This window comes from Xenopus tropicalis, chromosome 1, assembly GCF_000004195.4.
Source record: "Xenopus tropicalis strain Nigerian chromosome 1, UCB_Xtro_10.0, whole genome shotgun sequence".
Classification (NCBI taxonomy): domain Eukaryota; kingdom Metazoa; phylum Chordata; class Amphibia; order Anura; family Pipidae; genus Xenopus; species Xenopus tropicalis.
The window spans coordinates 213,200,144-213,222,652 of NC_030677.2; the positions used below are offsets into that span (position 1 = coordinate 213,200,144).

The window sequence follows — 22,509 nt, forward strand, 5'->3', positions numbered from 1 at the left end:
TGTGGCACGTGTGGTATTTCCCTGATTGTGCTAGCGGCTCATACGCCATACGTTGTGTGACATTTTCTGGTGGCAGCAGTGGGATATGGATGCTAGCACATCAGGGAACTACTTGGACCTTACAGCTCATGAGCTCTCCGAGCTCCGGCTCCCCACGCTGCAACGGCTTTTCCACCGGTGGGGTATTGACACAGAGGGGAAGCGGAGACACGAGCTGATGGAGCTACTCACTCCCCATGCTCAGCCTACCCAAGAAGGCGACACCCAGGGGGACCCGGAGACTCCTGAGGAGGGAGAAGAGATGTGTAACTTGCATCAAGATGCAGCAGAGGGAGGTGAGGACAGCACTCTCACTATGTTCCATAAACACTTAGCTGCTATTGGCCCAGGCCTGTCCCCAGCAGAACGGCTAGAGGTATAGCGCCTAACTTTGCAGGCCAATCAGCCTGGGCCCTTGAGCTCTGGGCCTGCTGTGGGGTCACCCAATGCTCAGCGGCGAGTGGTGAAATTAACTCATGCTGCTTTCCCCACATTTGATGAATCTAAGCAGAGCATAGACGGTTTCCTCCGCTCCATTGAAGGTTTGTGTGAGGACCACCGAGTCCCTCAGGAGGAGTGGGTGCTTATCCTGGCGGGTAAGCTCACAGGTAAAGCTAATGAAGTTTATCAGGAAATCCCATATCCTCAGATTTTTGCCCTTGATCCCCCTCCTGCATGTCACTGCCCAGGTCATGGCACCCTTTAATCAACTTTAAAATCAGTTTTCTGGCCAGAAATGGCTTTTCTAGGCTTTAAAGTTCGCCTTCTCATTGAAGTCTATGGGGTTCGCAAAGTTCGCAAAAGTTCGCACTTTTTGGCGGAAGTTCGCGAACAGGTTCACGAACTTTTTTTGTGAGGTTCGCTACATCCCTACCTACCAGAACTTTGGTGGGAAACTACAAAGGGCATTTCGCCACTGGATACGCGGCAACAAGACCCACACTCTGGAAGACTTATGCCAGCTTATCCTTAAGGAACAATTCCTTGAATGATGCCCCACTGAGGTACGGGAGTGGGTAAGTGACCGTAAGCCAGGCACCCTAGAGGAGGCCACCCAGCTAGCGGATGAGTATATTGAGAACCGCTCCCAGGCCCGCCCCCTTACCCTTGCTTCAGGTACTATGGTCAACGCCCGTGGTCTGGACTGCCCCCAGCCTCCCGGTTAAACCATATACCTAACCGCACCCTCTCAGCACCTACTCCCGCAGCCACACCCCGGACCTGTTTCCGTTGTGGATCTCTGGCCATTTATCTCCAGCCTGCCCTTTAAATCTACGTCCTGCCCCGCCAGGGCCCACAGGGAGGCTCTCTGCACCTCGGCAGGTTGCTGCTGTGTCTTCACCAGGACCCAATATTCGTCAGCAGGTTATCCAGACAGTACGGCAGCTTACCACAGACCCAGCGGTTGCCCCTCCCAGCCCAAGAGAGGATGTAATAGAGGAATATGTTGTCTTGGGGATGGGCTGGGACAACTGTGGACAGCCCAGAAAACATGTACTTCCTGTCAGGATCAATGTTAGGCAGGTGGAGGGGTTCTTAGACTCAGGATCATTTATTACCCTAGTGGAGCCCCATATTGTCTCTGCAGATGCAGTGATTCCTGGCAAAACTGCCCGCATTGTTCTGGCTGGGGGGCACAAGCAAGTTATTCCCATAGCCCAGGTCACCTTGGATCTAGGACATGGTCCGTTTACTCATCGAGTTGGCATACTGCGACAACTGCCTGCTGAGATCCTCCAGGGCAACGATGTAGGCCATATTGAATGCAGCCTCTCCCGAGATACTAATGAAGCCAGCGCTGTCTCCATGGATGCACCACAAGGGGTAAGAGAACCTGCAGCTGACTGTGACAGTCCCCCTACCCCTGACTTGCTCCACCCCACCATCTTTAGGGAAGCTCAGCACACTGACCCTACCTTAGAATGTATACGAATGAAGGCAGGGAAACCCCCAAATGAGCGAGGAGAACAGATTGTTTGGGAGCGGGGGCTAATCTATAGGGTTGTGAAGGGGAACCCCAACCAGCCCTGGAAGTGTTCCCGACAACTTATAGTACCCCTGAGTTACCAGGCTCAGCTTCTTCACATGCCCATGAGATCCCTTTAGCTGGACCCCAGGGGGTTACCTGTACTCAACAACGATTGACCCAAAATTTTTACTGGCCTGGCATCTCACAGGAGGTGACCCGGTACTGCCGCACATGTGACAGCTGTCAGAGGACTGGCAGGGCCAATGATAAACCCAAGTTTCCCCTCTGCCCCTTGCCCATCATCAGTGAGCCCTTCCAACGGGTGGCAGTTGATCTTATTGGGCCCCTTAGCCGGCCAAGCCGTTCTGGAAAACAGTATATCCTCACTGTAATGGATTATGCCACCCGGTACCCAGAAGCTGTAGCATTGCATAAAATTGATGCCCCCACAGTGGCTGATGCCCTTATCCAGATTTTCAGCTGGGTGGGCTTTCCTAGTGAAATATTGTCAGACCAGGGACCCCAGTTCACATCCCAACTACTGCAATGCCTGTGGCAGCGTTGTGGGGTCCGGGCGATCCACTCATCCCCATACCACCCCCAGACAAATGGTCTTTGTGAGAGATTTAATGGGACACTAAAGACTATGTTATGGACATTTGTGGTATCTGGCGAGAAGGACTGGGAGCGTTATTTGCCCCATTTGCTATTTGCCCATCGAGAAGTTCCCCAAGAGTCCACAGGATTCTCTCCCTTTGAACTGTTGTATGGTCGAAGGGTCCGAGGCCCCTTAGATTTACTATGTGAATATTGGGAAGGGGCCCCACAATCACAAGAAGTCCCCATAATCCCCTATGTATTAAAGTTCCGCCAGTGTCTGGAACAAATGACCAGCCTGGCACATGATCACCTCTCCGCAGCTCAGCAAAGGCAGAAAGTGTGGTATGACCGCAAAGCCAGGGAACGCAGGTTTATGGAAGGAGACAAGGTGCTTCTCCTAGTTCCCACACGTCATGACAAGCTCCAGGCTGCATGGGAAGGACCCTATGTGGTTACTCATAAGCTTCATGATACAATCTATGTGGTAACTCCCCCTGAGGACCCATCTCACTACAAGACTGTCCACATAAATATGATGAAGCCTTATCACATCAGAGAGGACATTGTTAATGCCATATGCAGTGCACCAGTTGAAGGTACTGATGATCCTCCACTCCCCAACCTTATTGAGGAGGCCACTCCAGCCAGGGGAATAGATGCAGTTACCATAAGTGACCACCTTCACCTATCTCAACAAGACCAACTTCGTAAAATTTTACATTCCTATTCTCACATGTTTTCGGTGAACCCAGGGCGCACCCACTGGGCTGAACATAAAGTTGATACAGGAACTCAGTTACCTATACGTAGCCCTGCTTACCGAGTGGCCGAAGCAGTTCGGCCAAAGATGAAAAGTCAGATAGATGAGATGTTGGCCTTTGGGGTTATTACTCCCTCCCATAGCCCATGGGCTTCACCTGTGGTGCTGGTGCCCAAAAAAGATGGTAGTACCCGATTCCGTGTGGACTATAGAAGACTTAATGATGTGACCACCACTGATGCCTACCCAATGCCCAGGGTAGATGAGACCAGCTGGGAAATGCAAAATATTTGACTACCCTTGATCTCAGCCATGGTTACTGGCAGATTCCCCTTGCCCCTAGTGCCCAGGAAAACTCAGCCTTCCTCACCCCCTTTGGTTTATACCAGATTACGGTAATGCCCTTTGGTATGAGAAACGCGCCCGCAACTTTCCAACGCCTGGTGAACAGGCTGCTGGAGGGAATGCAGGACTTTGCTCAGGCCTATCTGGATGACATAGCTGTCTTTAGACAGACTGGGGAGGAGCATCTCCAGCACCTCCAGCGAGTGTTTGCTCAAATTCAGGATGCTGGGCTTACCCTTAAGCCAGAAAAGTGCCACTTAGCCATGGCCGAGGTACAATACTTGGGGCATAGAGTTGGGGGTGGACAGCTTCGCCCTGACCCTGCTAAAGTTGAGGCAATTTGTCAGTGGCCTATACCCAAAACTCAGAAACAGGTATTAGCCTTCTTAGGAACTTCAGGTTATTATCGGAAATTTATCCCTAACTATAGTACTGTTGCCAAACCCTTGACAGATCTGACAAGTCGCCAACGTTCTCGAACCATTGTGTGGACCCCAGAATGTGAGCCATGAACGCTCTAAAGCAAGCTCTGGCTAGTTCCCCTGTGCTGGCGGCCCCAGATTTCTCCCGGCGCTTCATTTTGCAGACTGATGCTTCCAATTTTGGCCTTGGAGCAGTACTTTCCCAAGTTAATACCTATGGCGAGGAGCACCCCGTTGCCTACCTGAGTAGGAAACTGTTACCCCGAGAGGCTGCCTATGACACCATTGAAAAGGAGTGCCTGGCAATTGTATGGGCTTTACAAAAACTGCAGCCCTATCTGTATGGCAGAGAATTCACTGTTGTGACAGATCACAACCCCCTCAGTTGGTTACAGAGGGTCTCAGGAGACAATGGAAAGCTTCTAAGATGAAGCCTCCTGCCTCAACAGTATAACTTCACCATTCAACACCGAAAGGGAAAAAGAGCATCACAATGCAGATGGACTCTCACGCCAGGAGGACTAACAGACCAGCGGTGGTTCCTGAGGCCCTCCCTAAGAAAGGGGAGCCCCAGGGAAACCACCTGCACCAGGGGGGAGAAGTGTGACCAAAAACCCTTATACTGGCCCCATTTTTAGCCAGTGCATGATCTAGCCAAGATGGTGGCAGTCCATTGTTCTGTTTTCCCACCGAAAGGGTTTTAAACAAAGAAGCTCCCAGAAGTCCCCTCCAGAGGAGCTGGGCAAGTCTCTCCTAGGTTAAACCCCTCCCCTAATGATGCTGCAGGGGACCCTGCCAATTGGACCTGCTAGGGTTGGGTTAAGCAGAAGCAAGGTCAGCCTCCCAACCAATCAATCCTAGGGGGTGTGGAAAAGAGGGGAGGTACCAGCAGCAGGGTAGAAAAAACAGAGGTTGGGGGTGGAGAAGGAGCTTTTGTTGGTCTGGGGTGCAACCTCGCTACGGCAGGACACCCTCAACTGCGGTCCCTTGGAATCCACCCTAGCTCTGGCAGGAAGATTCCCTCCAACTGGATTTCCCTCTCCCCTGCAGGGGGACTGTTTGCCCCTGGAACCAAGGTAGTGTGTTTCTGTGGAACTACCCAAAAAGGAACTTTGTTTATTCCCATTGGAACTGCCTGGGGAGGCTACCCAGGTAATTGTGGACTGTCTGGGTGGGACACCTTTGTGTATTGGGGGTTGGGCTGGGAGACTCTGCCTTTGTTCCCTGGAGACTGGGCAGAGGGGGGTTGCCCTGAAGACTCCCTGAAGGAGGATTTGAAGTGATTTGGACTTGTGGACCTTCCATGCGTATTGCCCTTTCCCTGTTTATCTACGTTTGGTTGTAATAAACCCCTGTGAAACAACCCCTGTGGCACGTGTGGTATTTCCCTGATTGTGCTAGTGGCTCATACGTCATACGTTGTGTGACACCATCCACCTTTCCCTAATCTGCAGCTGCCAACATTTATATTTATGAAGAGTTCACATGGGGTCACGCTGAGTGTCCTTTATTATTTATTTCATTATTGAAACTTAGCAGTAGCGGCTGCATTTCCCACCCTAGGCTTATACTCGAGTCAATAAGGTTTTCCAGTTTTCTTAGGTAAAATTAGGTACCTCGGCTTATATTCGGATCGGCTTATACTCGAGTATATATGGTAAGTTGCAGTAATATGTCAGGGAAATAAACACCCACACACTATGGCTTATAACACACACAACTTTACTAAACAAAATGGCAACCAACAAGCAATCCAAAACAATACTCACAATGCTACAGTACTACAGCAAATAAAACAAACATAAAAATGCTGCTTCAGAGTCCTGGGTGGGATTCTTCTCTTCAGTCCTGGGTGGGTTTCTGGCTAAACAGCCCTGTGCAAGCTCATTTCTTGGGTACCCTGAACCAATCAAACATCACAACCTGAGCAAGCTAACTCCGCCTGTAACAGGGGGACCTATCAGAACCAACTGATGATCCCTCCTATATTGCTGTATAATAATCTAGAGTGTACTCCCCCACTCAGGGTGGGGGTAACATTGGAGAATATATTGGAGAATATATTGGAGAATATTGTGTTGGGTGTGAAGATGCCGCACCCACTGTTTTTGTTTATTGTGTATAGACGGCCAGTCCAGGGTCAGATGTCCACTGTTTACTGGAAATGATACTCCGCTATAATACTCTATTGCTTTATAAATGATGCCTATAGGCTACTGTGTGACTAGTGCTAAAGTGTAAATATCATTGTTTCATTCATTTTGCTGTCACTGTGCCAGTATAAGGGCATCTCTGCAATGTGTCAGCTGGGAAAGGCTTCTCATGGGGTTAAACACAGAAGGAAAATGGATTGTTGGGAAATTGGGAAGAAAAGCAGCTGGGACTTTCATTAGGTACAAAGAGGCCAATAAAGGCGATCAGGCAGCTAAAATAGAGATGGAGAGGGGCATCACAGGGCTAAGGGCAGCTCTGGGAATGGGGTTCCTGCTGGGCAGTGGGCGGGGCCCTAACTAATGATTCTCACACAGGCACCTCCCCCCCCTACCCAGAATGCAGCATGAAGGGGCTCAGTGAAGGAGGCAGTGAAGGTGTGTAAGTGCCTGATTGGCTCACTCAGCTCATAAAAGGACAGGCGTCCGGCCTCATAGTCCAATGAGATCCTGATTCTCCTGCAGGAAGGGACGTGGGGTAACTGTGTGTCTTTCCTGTCATGTCTCACTGTATAGTTATTATCCCATCTGTACAAACCCCAGGACTTATTATTATTCCCAATGAGAGACTGAACCCCTCCCCTCTCTATACTGGGATAGGCCGCCCCTACCCTCCAGTACCCTGATTCACTGCCCTCCACTTCCCAGTAATGTCGCCCTGAGGGGAAACTCCTGGTGCTTAAAGCCTGAAGCTCATCCTGAAATCTCTCTGGGGTTTGTGGGCGACGCTGGTCTGTATGTGAGTAGGAAGCAGATTTCCCGTCCCCTGATACAGATACACGATTCCCAGCCGTGTTTATATCCAGTACCAGCTCTGTAGCCTCCTGCCCAGGGATCCTTCCCTCTACCCCAGTCACAATCCCAGCTAAGCCTGTGAGTAATGTCTCTGAGATCCGACCCACATCCAGATCCCCTACAGCCGGGACCTTTATACCCACTCTCTCTCTGCCCTCAGTATCTGCCCCCTCAGTATCCTCTCTCTCTCTGCCCTCATTATCTGCCCCCTCAGTACCCTCTCTCTCTCTGCCCTCAGTATCTGCCCCCTCAGCCCCACAAAAGGCAGCTCCATGGGATTCCCATTGTTCCTGTAGGACAGTGAGTGGATCTGCCATGTTGCACAGCTCCTCAATGTGACGGATCTCCCTGGACAGCTCGTCCTTCTTTATTTCCAGCTGTTGGATCAGCTCAGTGAGTGTGAGTGAGAGCTCCTCTTTCTGCCTGGAGATGTCACTCAGGAGTCGCTTCTCTAGGGCTTCCAGCTCTTCCCTGATGCCCCTAAACAGGGCAGTGACTCTCTCTGTCTCACCGGCTGCCACTTCTGCCCCTTCTCTCCTGCGCTCCTGCAGCCTCTGGGCTCCTCTCTCAGTCTCCTCTCTCTCTGGGCTCAGTTTCTCCAGAACTTTCCTCAGTTTCTCTTTCTTCTTCTCAGAGGCCTCACTCAGCAGCTCCACCCTGTGGCCCCGGTGCCCCCCGGCCAGGCAGCAATACACACAGATACAGACAGAGTCCTCACAGCAGTGATACTCCAGAACCTTGTGATGTACAGAACATTTTCTCCCCATAAAGGAAGCGGTGGGCTCAGTGAGTACATGTTCTGCTGACTGGCAGTGCCCCCTCAGGTGGGTATCACACAGAGAAGCCTCACACAGGAGACAGGATTTAGCAGCAGGTACAGGAGAGAGGAGACAGTAAGTGCAGAAGATCCCAGTTTCCCCCCGGCTCTGTCTCAGTCGGACGGAACCGCTCCACCAGGCCACGCAGCTTCCAGTCTGTTGTCAGTTCAGGTTTCCTTTTAAATCTCTGTCTGCATTCAGGGCAGGAAGGTTTTTCCCCTATGCTCTTCTGCCAGTCCCATGTTCTCCCAATGCAGCCCCGGCAGAAGTTATGGCCACAGGGCAGGGATACCGGATCAGTATAAATGCTAAGGCAGATGGAGCAGCTCAGCTCGTCTCTCAGATCAGCAGCCGCCATCCCTGAAATCAGGAACAAGAAACCAAACTGAACTTTCCTCTCTCTTATTATCTCTCTATAACCAGTGGGTTTATCTCCTCTTCTTGCACAGAAGGGAAGGGCAAGGTTATTACCTGGACTTTAGATTCCTGTTAACTATTTAAGTTCCCATTTATTTATCGCCATTAATGAAACTCCCACAGGAAATGAATGTGGGGTGATTACACAGTTAATTATTTCCCAGCAGGCACAGCACACACACACTCCCTAGAGAGCCAAAGTGCCAGCTCTGCCAGTTACAGGCCCATCAGCATTAGCGCTTCTCTCACTGCCAGACACAGGCTGGGTCTCTCCCTGTACCTTATAGTAATGCTGGGGCCTCTGCACCCTCCTGAGGAGTGAGGAGGAGAGGGGTAAGGGGCAGAGGAGTGAGGAGGAGAGGGGTAAGGGGCAGAGGAGTGAGAAGGAGAGGGGTATGGGGCAGAGAAATGAGGAGGAGAGGGGTAAGGGGCAGAAGAACTCCTTTGTGACAATTTTCAGAAGTTTCATAAAAATCACTACATTTAGCAAAACTTTATAGTTTAGTAGCTTTGTCAGAATGTGTACCTTTGGAAAATAGGTTTTCCAGGGTCTCTGTACTCCTAGGGGGTCTTATGGCACATAATTCACATACCAGGTACTTATATTGCGGCAGGCAGATCATCAGATGGGAAAATTCGTATGCACTATTTTCATTTGGGTGCCCCTGTACCCCACATAGTTCGGTAACTCTATGCATATTGGGCAACAAACTATTCAGTAGGCCCCTGGCGTTATTATTAAGAATGTTTGATGTTGGTACATTACAAAATGTGGGGTATATAATGGGGTAAAATTCAAGCTTTGTGACAATTTTCAGAAATGTAAATAAAACTCACTATGTTTAGCACAGTTTTGCAGTTTGTTAGTTTGCAGTAGAAAAGTGTATTTAAACAACTATAGATAAAATCACATCGGCAGAATTTGTGCTTTCAGAAAATATATGGGTTTCTGGGGTCTCCATAAGGTCTGTAGCGTGTAATTGGTCTCCTGTCACTAAACCCCCAACAACCAACTTCCATCATAATCATAATAACCACTCAGACAACATCATTAGTTTTTGGAAAGAAGGGGGAGGTCATGTTTATTAAAAATTTTAACTATAAATTCACCAAATAAAATGCGGGCCCCAAATCATTCCCATTTAAGGGAGAACACAATTTGCAAAGTTACAAATAGGCAGGCCCACCCCCAGCTGTCAGTATATATGGGCTTCTCCTGTAGGGATTCCTGCCTGGAAGCAGAACCAGTGCCAGTGAGCCCCTCAGTGGTTGCCCCTCCGTTAAATATGGGCTTTGTTTGGTTTATCCCCAAGGCCAGAAAGCAGAGTCTGTGCCAGGTGGATTCCCAGCAGTTGCCCCCACACAGTTCCAGGGCCTGCCAACCCCCATATGGGGCCCGCATTGCCGCCACCAACAGAGAGGAGTTTGGCAAAACAAACTAACGCCTATACGTAACCTCCAAGTTTTTTATCACATGCTCCCTGATGTTTGGGATAAATAAATCCCTCTAATTCTAAAAGGTGGGCACCAACTCATCAACCTCATACAATCCAGGGACTAAACTCTCATGATATTTTTTATTTTTTTGAGAAACCCCAACCAGAACAAACGAGCCTCCTCACTGACTGATTCATTTCTTGTCCTCTCTGTGGTTACTTGTCAGGTATCACAGCGCCACCCCCAGGTCAGAATTCCTTTTTCTTAAGACAATATAAAAGGATGCTATAGAAATGCTATAGAAATTCTTAAAATACCAAACTAATGCCCGATGTAGGATATAAAAACTGCCTGAGCACTAATGCCCCAACCCTTTATCTGCGACTCAGATGCCCCATTCTTGGCAGCAGTATTTTTTTGCTGCTCCCACCCTAAATGACTGTAGTTATTCTACTGTTAGGGGTGATTCCTCCTGACATACTAACAAAGGGGTCTCTGCACCACTGGCCGGGTCATTAAATCATTTTGTAAATGTAACCTCTATTTCAGCTCAATAGCTGCCTTCCCGGGCTAGTACCAGTAGAACATGGGTTACACTGTACTCTCTCACCCAGAATGGGCCTTCGCTAAGTGGAAGAGGAAGGTGAGGGGGTTGTGCAACTACACCTCTCTTGCTGCTATGCAGAAAAATGAAAACAGAGGGCGCCAGAGGTTCTTGCAAATAACAAAATGATAAGTGTTTATTGAACATCCACAGGGTTTACTCACACTCTCCTGCGGGCAGACTGGCAGGAATCTCCCTTCACCTCTGTGACACACCCTGTAGTGGATCCCTCAGGGAATTCTCTATCCTGATTCCCTATTCACTTGGATCCCTACACTACAGGCAATGTGGCCTGGGAGAACTATCTCCAGAAAAACTGCAAATCCTATGCAGGAGCTCAATGCTGCTCATTCTAGCTTTACCCTAACTGCCTTACACCCCTAGAGTGGTACTGGTACGGGGGCCCAGCCCTAACTGCCTTACACCCCTAGAGTGGTACTGGTACGGGGGCCCAGCCCTAACTGCCTTACACCCCTAGAGTGGTACTGGTACGGGGGCCCAACCCTAACTGCCTTACACCCCTAGAGTGGTACTGGTACGGGGGCTCAGCCCTAACTGCCTTACACCCCTAGAGTGGTACTGGTATGGGGGCCCAACCCTAACTGCCTTACACCCCTAGAGTGGTACTGGTACGGGGGCCCAACCCTAACTGCCTTACACCCCTAGAGTGGTACTGGTACGGGGCCCAACCCTAACTGCCTTACACCCCTAGAGTGGTACTGGTATGGGGGCCCAACCCTAACTGCCTTACACCCCTAGAGTGGTACTGGTATGGGGGCCCAACCCTAACTGCCTTACACTCCTAGAGTGGTACTGGTACGGGGGCCCAACCCTAACTGCCTTACACTCCTAGAGTGGTACTGGTACGGGGCCCAACCCTAACTGCCTTACACTCCTAGAGTGGTACTGGTACGGGGGCCCAACCCTAACTGCCTTACACCCCTAGAGTGGTACTGGTACGGGGGCCCAACCCTAACTGCCTTACACCCCTAGAGTGGTACTGGTACGGGGGCTCAACCCTAACTGCCTTACACCCCTAGAGTGCTACTGGTACGGGGGCCCAACCCTAACTGCCTTACACCCCTAGAGTGGTACTGGTACGGGGGCCCAACCCTAACTGCCTTACACCCCTAGAGTGGTACTGGTACGGGGGCCCAACCCTAACTGCCTTACACCCCTAGAGTGGTACTGGTACGGGGGCCCAACCCTAACTGCCTTACACCCCTAGAGCGGTACTGGTACGGGGGCCCAACCCTAACTGCCTTACACCCCTAGAGCGGTACTGGTACGGGGGCCCAACCCTAACTGCCTTACACCCCTAGAGTGGTACTGGTACGGGGGCCCAACCCTAACTGCCTTACACCCCTAGAGTGGTACTGGTACGGGGGCCCAACCCTAACTGCCTTACACCCCTAGAGTGGTACTGGTACGGGGGCTCAGCCCTAACTGCCTTACACCCCTAGAGTGGTACTGGTACGGGGGCTCAGCCCTAACTGCCTTACACCCCTAGAGTGGTACTGGTACAGGGGCCAAACCCTAACTGCCTTACACCCCTAGAGTGGTACTGGTACGGGGGCCCAACCCTAACTGCCTTACACCCCTAGACTTGATCCTGTCTCCTGTTCTGAGCTACACATGCCCACCAGCCAATCAGAAGTGGATCTGGCAGAGGGGAGGGGGGGAGGGAATGAAACACATGGGCAGTATGAAGCAAGGAGGGAAAGGAAGGGAGAATACCTTTTAAATATGTGATTAGGTGAGCCAAAAGTGTGGCATTTTTACTAAACAATAGGAGGGCTATGGGACAGTATGCTTTTTACATTTTGACTTGCATTCTCCTTTAAGTTTAGCCTTGTTTTTTTGTTTTGTTTTTTTATTACCTCCCATTAACTTTACAGTTTTCCCTCTGTAACCTACACAGACCCAGTCTGGAACTCTATCTCTATTCATACATGTTAATATGGGAGGGGGTTGTACTGACTTACCCTCTGCCCTGGGCCCCCCCTGACTCCCCAGTAACTCAGAGAGAAAGCTTTTCTCAGTGCAAATGGCTGAGTAGCTAAGGGCCAACTAACATGAAATAATCCAATTAATGGGCCCTGCACCCTCTTTTATCTCTCTGCTCCAGGCACTAATGTATAGAAGAACTGATTGTCTCGAAATATGAACACGAGAACATCCCATCAGTAAAGATTTGTCAGTCTAGTAACCTCCATTGAATTTACAACCTATATGGTAAAAATTGCCTGGGTGTGGGGGCAAAAGAGTGACTCTGTGTGCGGCTGGGCCATAACTGCTCCCTGCTTAGTTTTTTTTAATTGTACAGCCGCCATGTCAAATGACTGAAATGACTCCCAATTCCTCCTCAATAGTGTCATTTACAGAGCTACACTTTTATGTAACATTGAGGTTATATTTTCCCACCTTTTCTTTGGGAACTACACCCAAATTATCAGATTTCTGATTGGCAGGCTAGGGAAAGGGCTTTGCATTCTACCTAAGAGCAACTCTATTGTAGGTTTTACTTTTGAAGGACTTGGGAGAACTGATAGGTTGGTTGAAGATTGCCAATCTTTTTTTTTTGTGATTTAAATGGTAAAATCAAACCATACTACTGTTCCCAGATCCTTATTGCCAAACGCTGGGGGCAGATAGCATTTACACTAGTGTAACCCTTTCTTGGCACACTCACTTATTTTGGGCTGTATATTTGCTTAAAACAGGAAATTGGTCTCCTTTTGCAGATAAAAGGTACTGGGACTGGGATTTTAGCGCAGTGCTGCCACCTAGTGGACACTGAGGAGCACACCTCAAGGGGATTTCCACTAGGAAATAATCACACACAGTTTGCAGCTAATATCAACTTTATATAACTGGGTGTAAAGGTAAAATAATTATAACATGCAAACAGTAATAACCCTGCTTTGGGAACCTGTGTGGGTTTAGCCACTACTGGCTCAGTCTCTCTGGGGACTCAGTCCCACACTCCTGGGAGAAATACCCTTTCCCAGTTCAGTCCTGGCAAAGTCCCTCCCCCAGAGCTCATTCCCCAGGTAGCGCTACCTGCCCCAAAGTCCCTCCCCCAGAGCTCATTCCCCAGGTAGCGCTACCTGCCCCAAAGTACCTCCCCCAGAGCTCATTCCCCAGGAAGCACTACCTGCCCCAAAGTCCCTCCCCCAGAGCTCATTCCCCAGGTAGCACTACCTGCCCCAAAGTCCCTCCCCCAGAGCTCATTCCCCAGGTAGCGCTACCTGCCCCAAAGTCCCTCCCCCAGAGCTCATTCCCCAGGTAGCGCTACCTGCCCCAAAGTCCCTCCCCCAGAGCTCATTCCCCAGGTAGCGCTACCTGCCCCAAAGTCCCTCCCCCAGAGCTCATTCCCCAGGTAGCGCTACCTGCCCCAAAGTCCCTCCCCAGAGCTCATTCCCCAGGTAGCGCTACCTGCCCCAAAGTCCCTCCCCCAGAGCTCATTCCCCAGGTAGCGCTACCTGCCCCAAAGTCCCTCCCCCAGAGCTCATTCCCCAGGTAGCACTACCTGCCCCAAAGTCCCTCCCCCAGAGCTCATTCCCCAGGTAGCACTACCTGCCCCAAAGTACATCTCCCTTTGGACAAGGCAGTTGCCCCCACATAGCAGCCCTGAGAAACACCTGCCTTCACACAGGGCCACACACACAGAAGACTTTCAATACCTTTCCACAGATGGATCCCTGACTGCAATCCACAGGGTTAAGGCATGTGACCCAGTATAGCAGATCTCTTTTACAGCTGCACAGTATTACAGTCACTGCTTACTGGATCTCTCTGTCTCAACTCGGGCAAAATAACAGGGGCCCCTTTATAAGCTGCTGGACCCGCCCCTGATTTTTGGCTCCAAACCTAGACACGCCTCCTCTCCCAACAGTGCACTGGGGCTCCCAGCCAATCGGGTTCCTCCCCAGTCTGTAGCCGGGCGGGATGATGTCACAGACTGAGAAACAGGGGAGAGAGTTCTCTGCTCCCTTACACTGGGCATTTCTGTTCCCAGAAGGCTAGACATTACATTAAGCATTAAATCAGTATTTGAGTACATTAAGGAGCTGCTCTAGATTCTATTTTAGTAATTAGCATAAACCAGAAAAACTTTTCAGTCAGAGAATCTCCTTCTTCCTCTCCTCCCCTGTGTATAACCCAATGGCCGCCTGTGAAATCTCCAAGACACAAAACAAATATTCACAACTGCCTTCTTGGACTTAGGGCCCAAGTGAACACAAAGAAAGGTGATTACAAAAACATGAGAGAGCCCGGCTATAGCAGCTCTAATCTTTAACACTGTTGGATCTACTCTCACTGTGTGAGGATTCTTGCCCTTTGGCCCTTTAACCCTTTCACTGCCAGCCGTTTTGAACAAAGTGGAACTTGTATTGCCAGACAGTTTTTGAACATTTTGCACTTTCACTTTAGGGGCTTTTCCTCGGGGGGACTTTTAGTTTACCCAGGAAAACTATATATCATTTTTTTCAGGACAACCTAAGCTTTCAAAATATGGTAGAATCTTTGTGTAATTTCAATTCTGCAACAAGATATAGGCTTCTAAATGTCTTAAAAATAAAAAATAAAAAAATTCCATAATATAAACACATACACCAGAAACAAAAATTATTTTATGCACAAAAATACAACTGATTTGGAAAGTCCCATGTCTCCTGAACGTGCCAATACCAAATATATATAGTTTTATGGAGATTTCTCACGTGTATAGGCCACAAACTCCCAGCAGTACCTACCAAATTCCCAAAGCACTGCTCCAGAAAGCTGCATACTTTAGATTTCAAGGCCAAAAATTCCACTAACAGAAAGTTTATCCCAGAAAATTGTACATTTTTAGAAAGAACAGATTGTGGGGAATCCAGAATAGGCACAACTGTCTGTCTGCTCCAAACTACCAAGTCACAATGCTTTCCTAAAGTTATTGGTTTTTATCAACATTTGTGAAATTTCTTAAAAATCGCTTCAAAGCTTCCAGTCTATAGTATCTTATCCCCTAGAGGCCATAAAGTAACCAGATAAACCCCCCTAAATATGAACGCCAGGGGTCCCCTGAACAGTTTGATGCCCAATATGTATAGGTTTAGCTAAGTATGTGGCATGTAGGGGCCCCAATGGGAACATACCCCCATATGATCTATCATTTCTGTCATTTCAGCTCCTGCAAAATCAACACATTTGCATCATTATATGTGGGATAAAGCTACAAAAAAGTACATTCACCCCAGAAAGTCATATATTTTTGGAAAGTACACATTCTCCTGAATTCAAAATGGGTACCCATGTCTTTCTACTCCAAAGTACCAAGCCGCAAAGCTTTCCTAAAGTTGGCAATTTTGATAATATTTCCAAAAATCCTCTCCTCAGCAGGACTCCCTCAAAATCTGACACTTACCCATCGGGCAGAGCAATTTCAGGCAATCCCACATTGACCTCACCCTTCTCTGGTGCGGCCCTTTGTATACTCTGCTGTTCTGCCCGACTGAGCAGTTACTGAAGGTTCTCACTTGCCCTACTGTGTTTGTGACTCTGCTCCTGCCAATGACTGAGGACTTGCTTGTAGCTGCAACTGTTGTCCTGTTGATGCTGCAACCTGCTGTTCTGAATGGTTCTGAGCAATATGTTTGTATGGATTGGACCTGTAATGAGAGTTAGGGAGGGGAAAAGAGGCACCACTCCAGGACTTTAAAGCCTGACTGCATTCACTGACTATGTATAAGGGTTCCATGCCCAGTGGTGAGCTAAGGCCATTGTGTTCCTTAAGGGCCCCAAGCAGCACAACATATTGGCAAATAACCAGAAGCCTGACATTTGGAGCAACAGATGTTCCTACTTGGGGGCTAACTGCTTGATCATGAGGCCTACAAGGCTGGTATAACAAATAAAATACATAATACATAAATACAAACCACTGCTGACCTACAAATGTGTTTGTTGTAGAACTCAAATTCGCCACATCCAGTCCAAAATAAATCCACCATGGGCATACACTTTGATGTCTAATAAATGGAAGTCACAACCTGCTGTACATAGGCCTAACTAGTCCTTTACTGGACACCATGGAGGCAATTATAAAAAAATCCTAACTGTACAGCCAATGTAAGCTGGCCAAACACTTTCAGATGTGAAAACCAAAGTGACGCACATTTTTATATGTGTAATTAAAACTATTGACCAATTCCTACATGCAGCCCTAACCAGCCCTCTACTACACACAACTGAGGCGGTTATAAAACCATCCTAACTATAAAGCAAAGGTAAGTGAACCGCACCCATTCTGATATAGCAACTGCCATGGCAAACATTTTGATGCCTATAAACATAATTTGCCAATTTCTATACAGACACCTAACTAACCATTCACTACAGAACAATGTAGCTATATACAGTAAATCAGTCCAAACTATAGGGGAAAGTAATCTGGCACATAAAAACCACAGTGGCACATAAATTCTGATATGTCTAATAATACAAATCACCAACTACTGCACATAGGCTATAGTAATCATTATATTATTTGCTGGCAAGTTTAAGTGCTTTTGTTAAAAAGGGGTATCACAATTACGCCACTTTAGATGCACTTGACTTTAGGCGTGGTTGTCTAGTGGGTCCCCTGCTCAGTCTCACACACCCGGCACACAGGTCAGACTAGCGGCACAGCACCCCAAAATCCAACCAACACCCACACATTCATACACAACTTGCTGCTCCCACTCTCATACTTCTTACACTGGCGATGAGAGATGCCAAGCACACTGGTAGGGAAAGGGTTAATGTAAAGAACTGACACACACACCCTCCTTATCAGCAGTCAAAGGGTTAATCAGCATACAGCATGCAGAGGGCTAAGGCACACAGTTTTGGCCCCCATTTGAAATCTGGAAAGAGGCAGAAGCGAAAGGCAAATTATTCAAAAACTATAAAAAAAAATAATTAGGAAGGCCAATTGCAAAGTTGCTAGGAATAGGCCATTCTATAACATACTAAAAGTTAACTTACAAGTGAATCACCCCTTTAGATGTGTTTACGTTAGTTTTATAGCAAGAAAAGCAGTGGGTACTGACACCCCAGGCACATTATATACAGTGAGACGCAGTCTGTATTTACAAACTCAGCACATTATATACAGTGAGACACAGTCTGTATTTACAAAACCAGCACATTATATACAGTGAGAGGCAGTCTGTATTTATAAAACCAGCACATTATATACAGTGAGACACAGTCTGTATTTACAAAACCAGCACATTATATATAGTGAGACGCAGTCTGTATTTACAAAACCAGCACATTATATACAGTGAGATGCAGTCTTTATATACAAAACCAGCACATTATATATAGTGAGAGGCAGTGGGTACAGATGGCAGATATTCAGGCCCTGACACTATAACACTGGCACTGATACACAACATTGGCTCCAATGTAACTAACTAGAAATAAACAAAACAATGACAAAAAAATAGTAAGTGCAAAAAACAACAACAACAAATATATAAAAGCTCAATGAGCTTATTCAGGGGGAAAGAGTTAACTTACCCTCCATCTGTTAGGGTAGGGGATATATTATATATTATTGTAGATGTCAGGTCAGGCAAAAAACAATTTAATATCAGCTAGTGATTCAGCCTTTAGAACCGTTACAGCTGCAGATTCTTCTTTTCAGGCTTCATTTCTGCACTGCCTTCAGTTTGTAATATCTCCCCAGCCCTGTCTGCATCTGTGCTTTGATTGGTGAATTTACTGTCTGTCAAGAAATCTGTGCTCTGATTGGAGAATCCACAAGAAGAAAGATCCAATCAGAGCAAAGCAGAACCGGAGCTTGCAGAAACAGAAGATTCCCAGGACAGTGCAGAAACGAGAGAGGTTTTTTTTTGTTTGTTTGTTTTTTAATGTGCCAAGCAGGTTTGGGGAGGCTTGGCCTCTAGCCTTATTGAAAATCCGCCTATGGCGATAAGCGTTATCGCACTTTAGTGAATCAGCCCCATAGGGTCTTGGCCCTCCGCTCCCAACACTTTATATACCATAGATATCCCCCCTTAGTATACTTGCATTGTAGCATACACATCTCCAATTTTGTAGCGCTTCTATTATAAATTCCACTATCTTTTAAAAAGTGTCTGAACTGTAAATATTTCTAGAAAAAGTTCTTAGGCCAACCAAATTCCTCCTGTAATTGCCCAAAAGTCTTTATATTAGAGCCCTGCAATAACTGGGCAACAAAAGTTTCTTTAGACTGGTGCCAATCCCTCAGCGATAAGTAGGGAATAGCTGCTGAAACTATTGGTGCTGCAAATGAAGGGAAAGGTGCCATTCCATCCTGCTTTCTACATTTGGCCCATATATCCAATGCTGATTTAGTAGTTGATAAAGTGTAAAAACAGTCAACATATTTATTTGGGTCCTTTGCTCCCATAATTTGAGGTAGCATATTTGGTTTTACAAATGAAGCCTCGATATCCACCCAGTGCTTCTCCCCCCTTGGTAGATACCATGCCAACATTCGATCGACCACCACTGCCCAATAATAGCGAGTAATATTAGGGAAATAAACCCCCCCTGTTCTTTGGGCAGAAACAAAATATTTCTAGCAGTTCTCGGTCATTTCCCTTTCCATATAAAATCTAACATTATTTTTTTAAGATCACGCAAGTATGTTTCTGGTAACTGAATTGGTAATGTTTGTACAAAATATAGAATCGTTGGCAAAATTAACATTTTAATAGCATTCATTCAGCCCACCCAGGAAATGCTTTGGGTCCTCCATGACAAAATTTAATTTCTAATACAATCTCTCAAAGGAATAAAGTTAAACTTATAAAATAAGTGCATTGAGCTCGGTAACTGGACTCCTAGATAAAGTATAGATTTATCTTTCCAGTCAAATTCATAACTCTGTTTCCGCCTAACCACTTCTTCCATCTCCAAATGTATGCCCAAAGCCTGCGTTTTACCTTCATTTATCTTATAATATGATAGCTTACCAAATATCTGCAGAAGTTTATATAACTCCGGTAATGCCTTTTGTGCCTTTGTTAAATAGATTATTACATCATCTGCAAAAAGACCGACTTTATGCTATATTTCCTCGACCTGTATTCCCTCAATTAGCGGATTTTCCCTTATTGCCTGGGCCAATGGTTCAATTATCACAACAAAAATCAGAGGGGATAGAGGACACCCCTGCCTCGTACCATTCGTAATCTTAAATTTTTGTGACAAAAAACCTCTGTATTTAACTATTGCCGATGGAGAATTATACAATGCCAAAACAGCCTGTCGAAATGCCAGTGGTAAACCAAAACCAAAAATCTCTAATACCTTTGATAGATATAACCAATTTACTCTATTGAACACCTTGTCTGCATCCAGAGACAAAAGCAAAGATGTGTCCGATTTTTCTTTAATATCTGTATAAGATCCACACATCTCCTAGTGGCATCTGGAGCCTGGCGTCCCTTCATAAACCCAACCTGATCAATATGTATCAGTGTTGGAAGAATATGTTGTAATCTCAAAGTTAACACTTTCACATAGATTTTAATATCCGTATTTAACAGACTAATCGTATCAAAATTTTAACATGGTGCCCACATTTCCTTTCTTTCCTGGCATCACAGGGCTAAGGGCAGCTCCGAGAGTAGGTTCCCTTCTGGGCAGTGGGTGGGGCCCTAACTAATGATTCTCACACATGCACGATCCCCCAGTACCCAGAATGCAGCATGAAGGGGCTCAGTGAAGGAGGCAGTGAAGGTGTGTAAGTGCCTGATTGGCTCACTCAGCTCATAAAAGGACAGGCATCCGGCCTCATAGTCCAATGAGATCCTGATTCTCCTGCAGGAAGGGGCGTGGGGTAACTGTGTGTCTTTCCTGTCATGCCTCACTGTATAGTTATTATTCCATTTGTACAAACACCAGGACTTGTTATTCTGTCCAATGTAGGACTGAGCCCCCGCCCTCTCTATACTGGGATAGGCCACCCCTACCCCCAGCCCCCTGATTCACTGCCCTCCACTTCCCAGTAATGTCGCCCTGAGGGGAAACTCCTGGTGCTTAAAGCTTGATAAATCTGAAATCTCTCTGGGGTTTGTGGGCGACGCTGGTCTGTAAGTGAGTAGGAAGCAGATTTCCCATCCCCTGATACAGATACTTCATTCCCAGCCGTGTTTATATCCAGTACCAGCTCTGTAGCCTCCTGCCCAGGGATCACCCTTCCCTTTACCCCAGTCACAATCCCAGCTAAGCCTGTGAGTAATGTCTCTGAGATCCGACCCACATCCAGATCCCCTACAGCCGGGACCTTTATAGCCTCTCTCCCTCTGCCCTCATTATCTGCCCCCTCAGTACCCTTTCTCTCTCTGCCCTCATTCTCTGCCCCCTCAGTACCCTCTCTCTCTCTGCCCTCAGTATCTGCCCCCTCAGTATCCTTTCTCTCTCTGCCTTCATTATCTGCCCCCTCAGTATTCTCTCTCTCTCTGACCTCATTATCTGCCCCCTCAGCCCCACAAAAGGCAGCTCCATGGGATTCCCATTGTTCCTGTAGGACAGTGAGTGGATCTGCCATGTTGCACAGCTCCTCAATGTGACAGATCTTCCTGGACAGCTCGTCCTTCTTTATTTCCAGCTGTTGGATCAGCTCAGTCAGTTGGAGGCAAAGCTTCTCTTTCTGCCTGGAGATGTCACTCAGGATTCGCTTCTCTAGGGCTTCCAGCTCTTCCCTGATGCCCCTAAACAGGGCAGTGACTTTTTCTGTCTCACCGGCTGCCACTTCTGCCACTTCTCTCCTGCGCTCCTGCAGCCTCTGGGCTCCTCTCTCAGTCTCCTCTCTCTCTGGGCTCAGTTTCTCCAGAACTTTCCTCAGTTTCTCTTTCTTCTTCTCAGAGGCCTCACTCAGCAGATCCACCCTGTGGCCCCGGTGCTCCCCGGCCAGGCAGCAGGACACACAGATACAGGCAGAGTCCTCACAGCAGTGATACTCCAGAACCTTGTGATGTACAGAACATTTTCTCCCCATAATGGAATCAGTGGGCTCAGTGAGTACATGTTCTGCTGACTGGCAGTGCCCCCTCAGGTGGGTATCACACAGAGAAGCCTCACACAGGAGACAGGATTTAGCAGCAGGTACAGGAGAGAGGAGACAGTAGGAGCAGGGAATCCCAGTCTCCCCCAGCTCTGTCTCAGTCGGACAGAACCTCTCCACCATGCCACGCAGCTTCCAGTCTATTGTCAGTTCAGGTCTCCTTTTAAATCTCTGTCTACATTCAGGGCAAGAAGGATCTTCCTCTATCCCCTCCTGCCAGTCCCATGTTTTCCCAACGCAGCCCTGGCAGAAGTTATGGCCACAGGGCAGGGATACCGGATCAGTATAAATGCTCAGGCAGATGGAGCAGCTCAGCTCGTCTCTCAGATCAGCAGCCGCCATCGCTGAAATCAGGAACAAGAAACCAAACTGAACTTTCCTCTCTCTCCCTATAACCAGTGGGTTTATCTCCCCTTCTCACACAGGGAAGGGCAAGTTTATCACTTGGACTTTTGATTCCTGTTAACCATTCAAATTTCCATTTGTTTATCACCATTAATGAAACTCCCACAAAAAATTAATGTGGGGTGATTACACAGTTAATTATTTCCCAGCAGGCACAGAACACACACTCCCTAGAGAGCCAAAGTGCCAGCTCTGCCAGTTACCGGCCCATCAGCATTAGCGCTTCTCTCACTGACAGACACAGGCTGGGTCTCTCCCTGTACCTTCTGGTAATGCTGGGGCCTCTGCACCCTCCTGAGGAGTGAGAAGCAGAGGAGTGAGGGGCAGAGGAGTGAGAAGGGTGATAAGCGAATCTGTCCCATTTTGCTTTGCCATAAAATTCTGAAAACGACAAGAAAATTTGTGAAATAGTGTTGAGTTGACACGACCGTGCCCATTTTGACGCGACCATGACTTTTTTTGACACGTGACAAATTTTCACAGAAGCTTCGCAAAACAATTTGCCAATGGTGAAATTTTAAAATTTGCTGCGAATCAATGCCTGTTGAAAGAAAATTCTCATCACTAGTGAGGAGGAGAGAAGTGAG

General features: G+C 47.6%; 1 protein-coding gene and 1 pseudogene across 1 annotated transcript; both read right to left on the reverse strand.

Annotated features, from left to right (window-relative positions):
* Positions 1 to 6,641: 6,641 nt before the first annotated feature.
* LOC116408359 lies at positions 6,642 to 8,350 on the reverse strand (annotated as a pseudogene).
* Positions 8,351 to 20,926: 12,576 nt separating this feature from the next.
* On the reverse strand, positions 20,927 to 21,899 carry LOC116408360 (probable E3 ubiquitin-protein ligase TRIM8; the record flags this gene model as incomplete). The annotated part of the gene is made up of 1 exon (XM_031895132.1): positions 20,927 to 21,899. A coding segment is annotated over exon 1 (933 nt), but the record flags the coding sequence as incomplete, so codon positions are not given.
* Between the last annotated feature and the right edge of the window lie 610 nt (positions 21,900 to 22,509).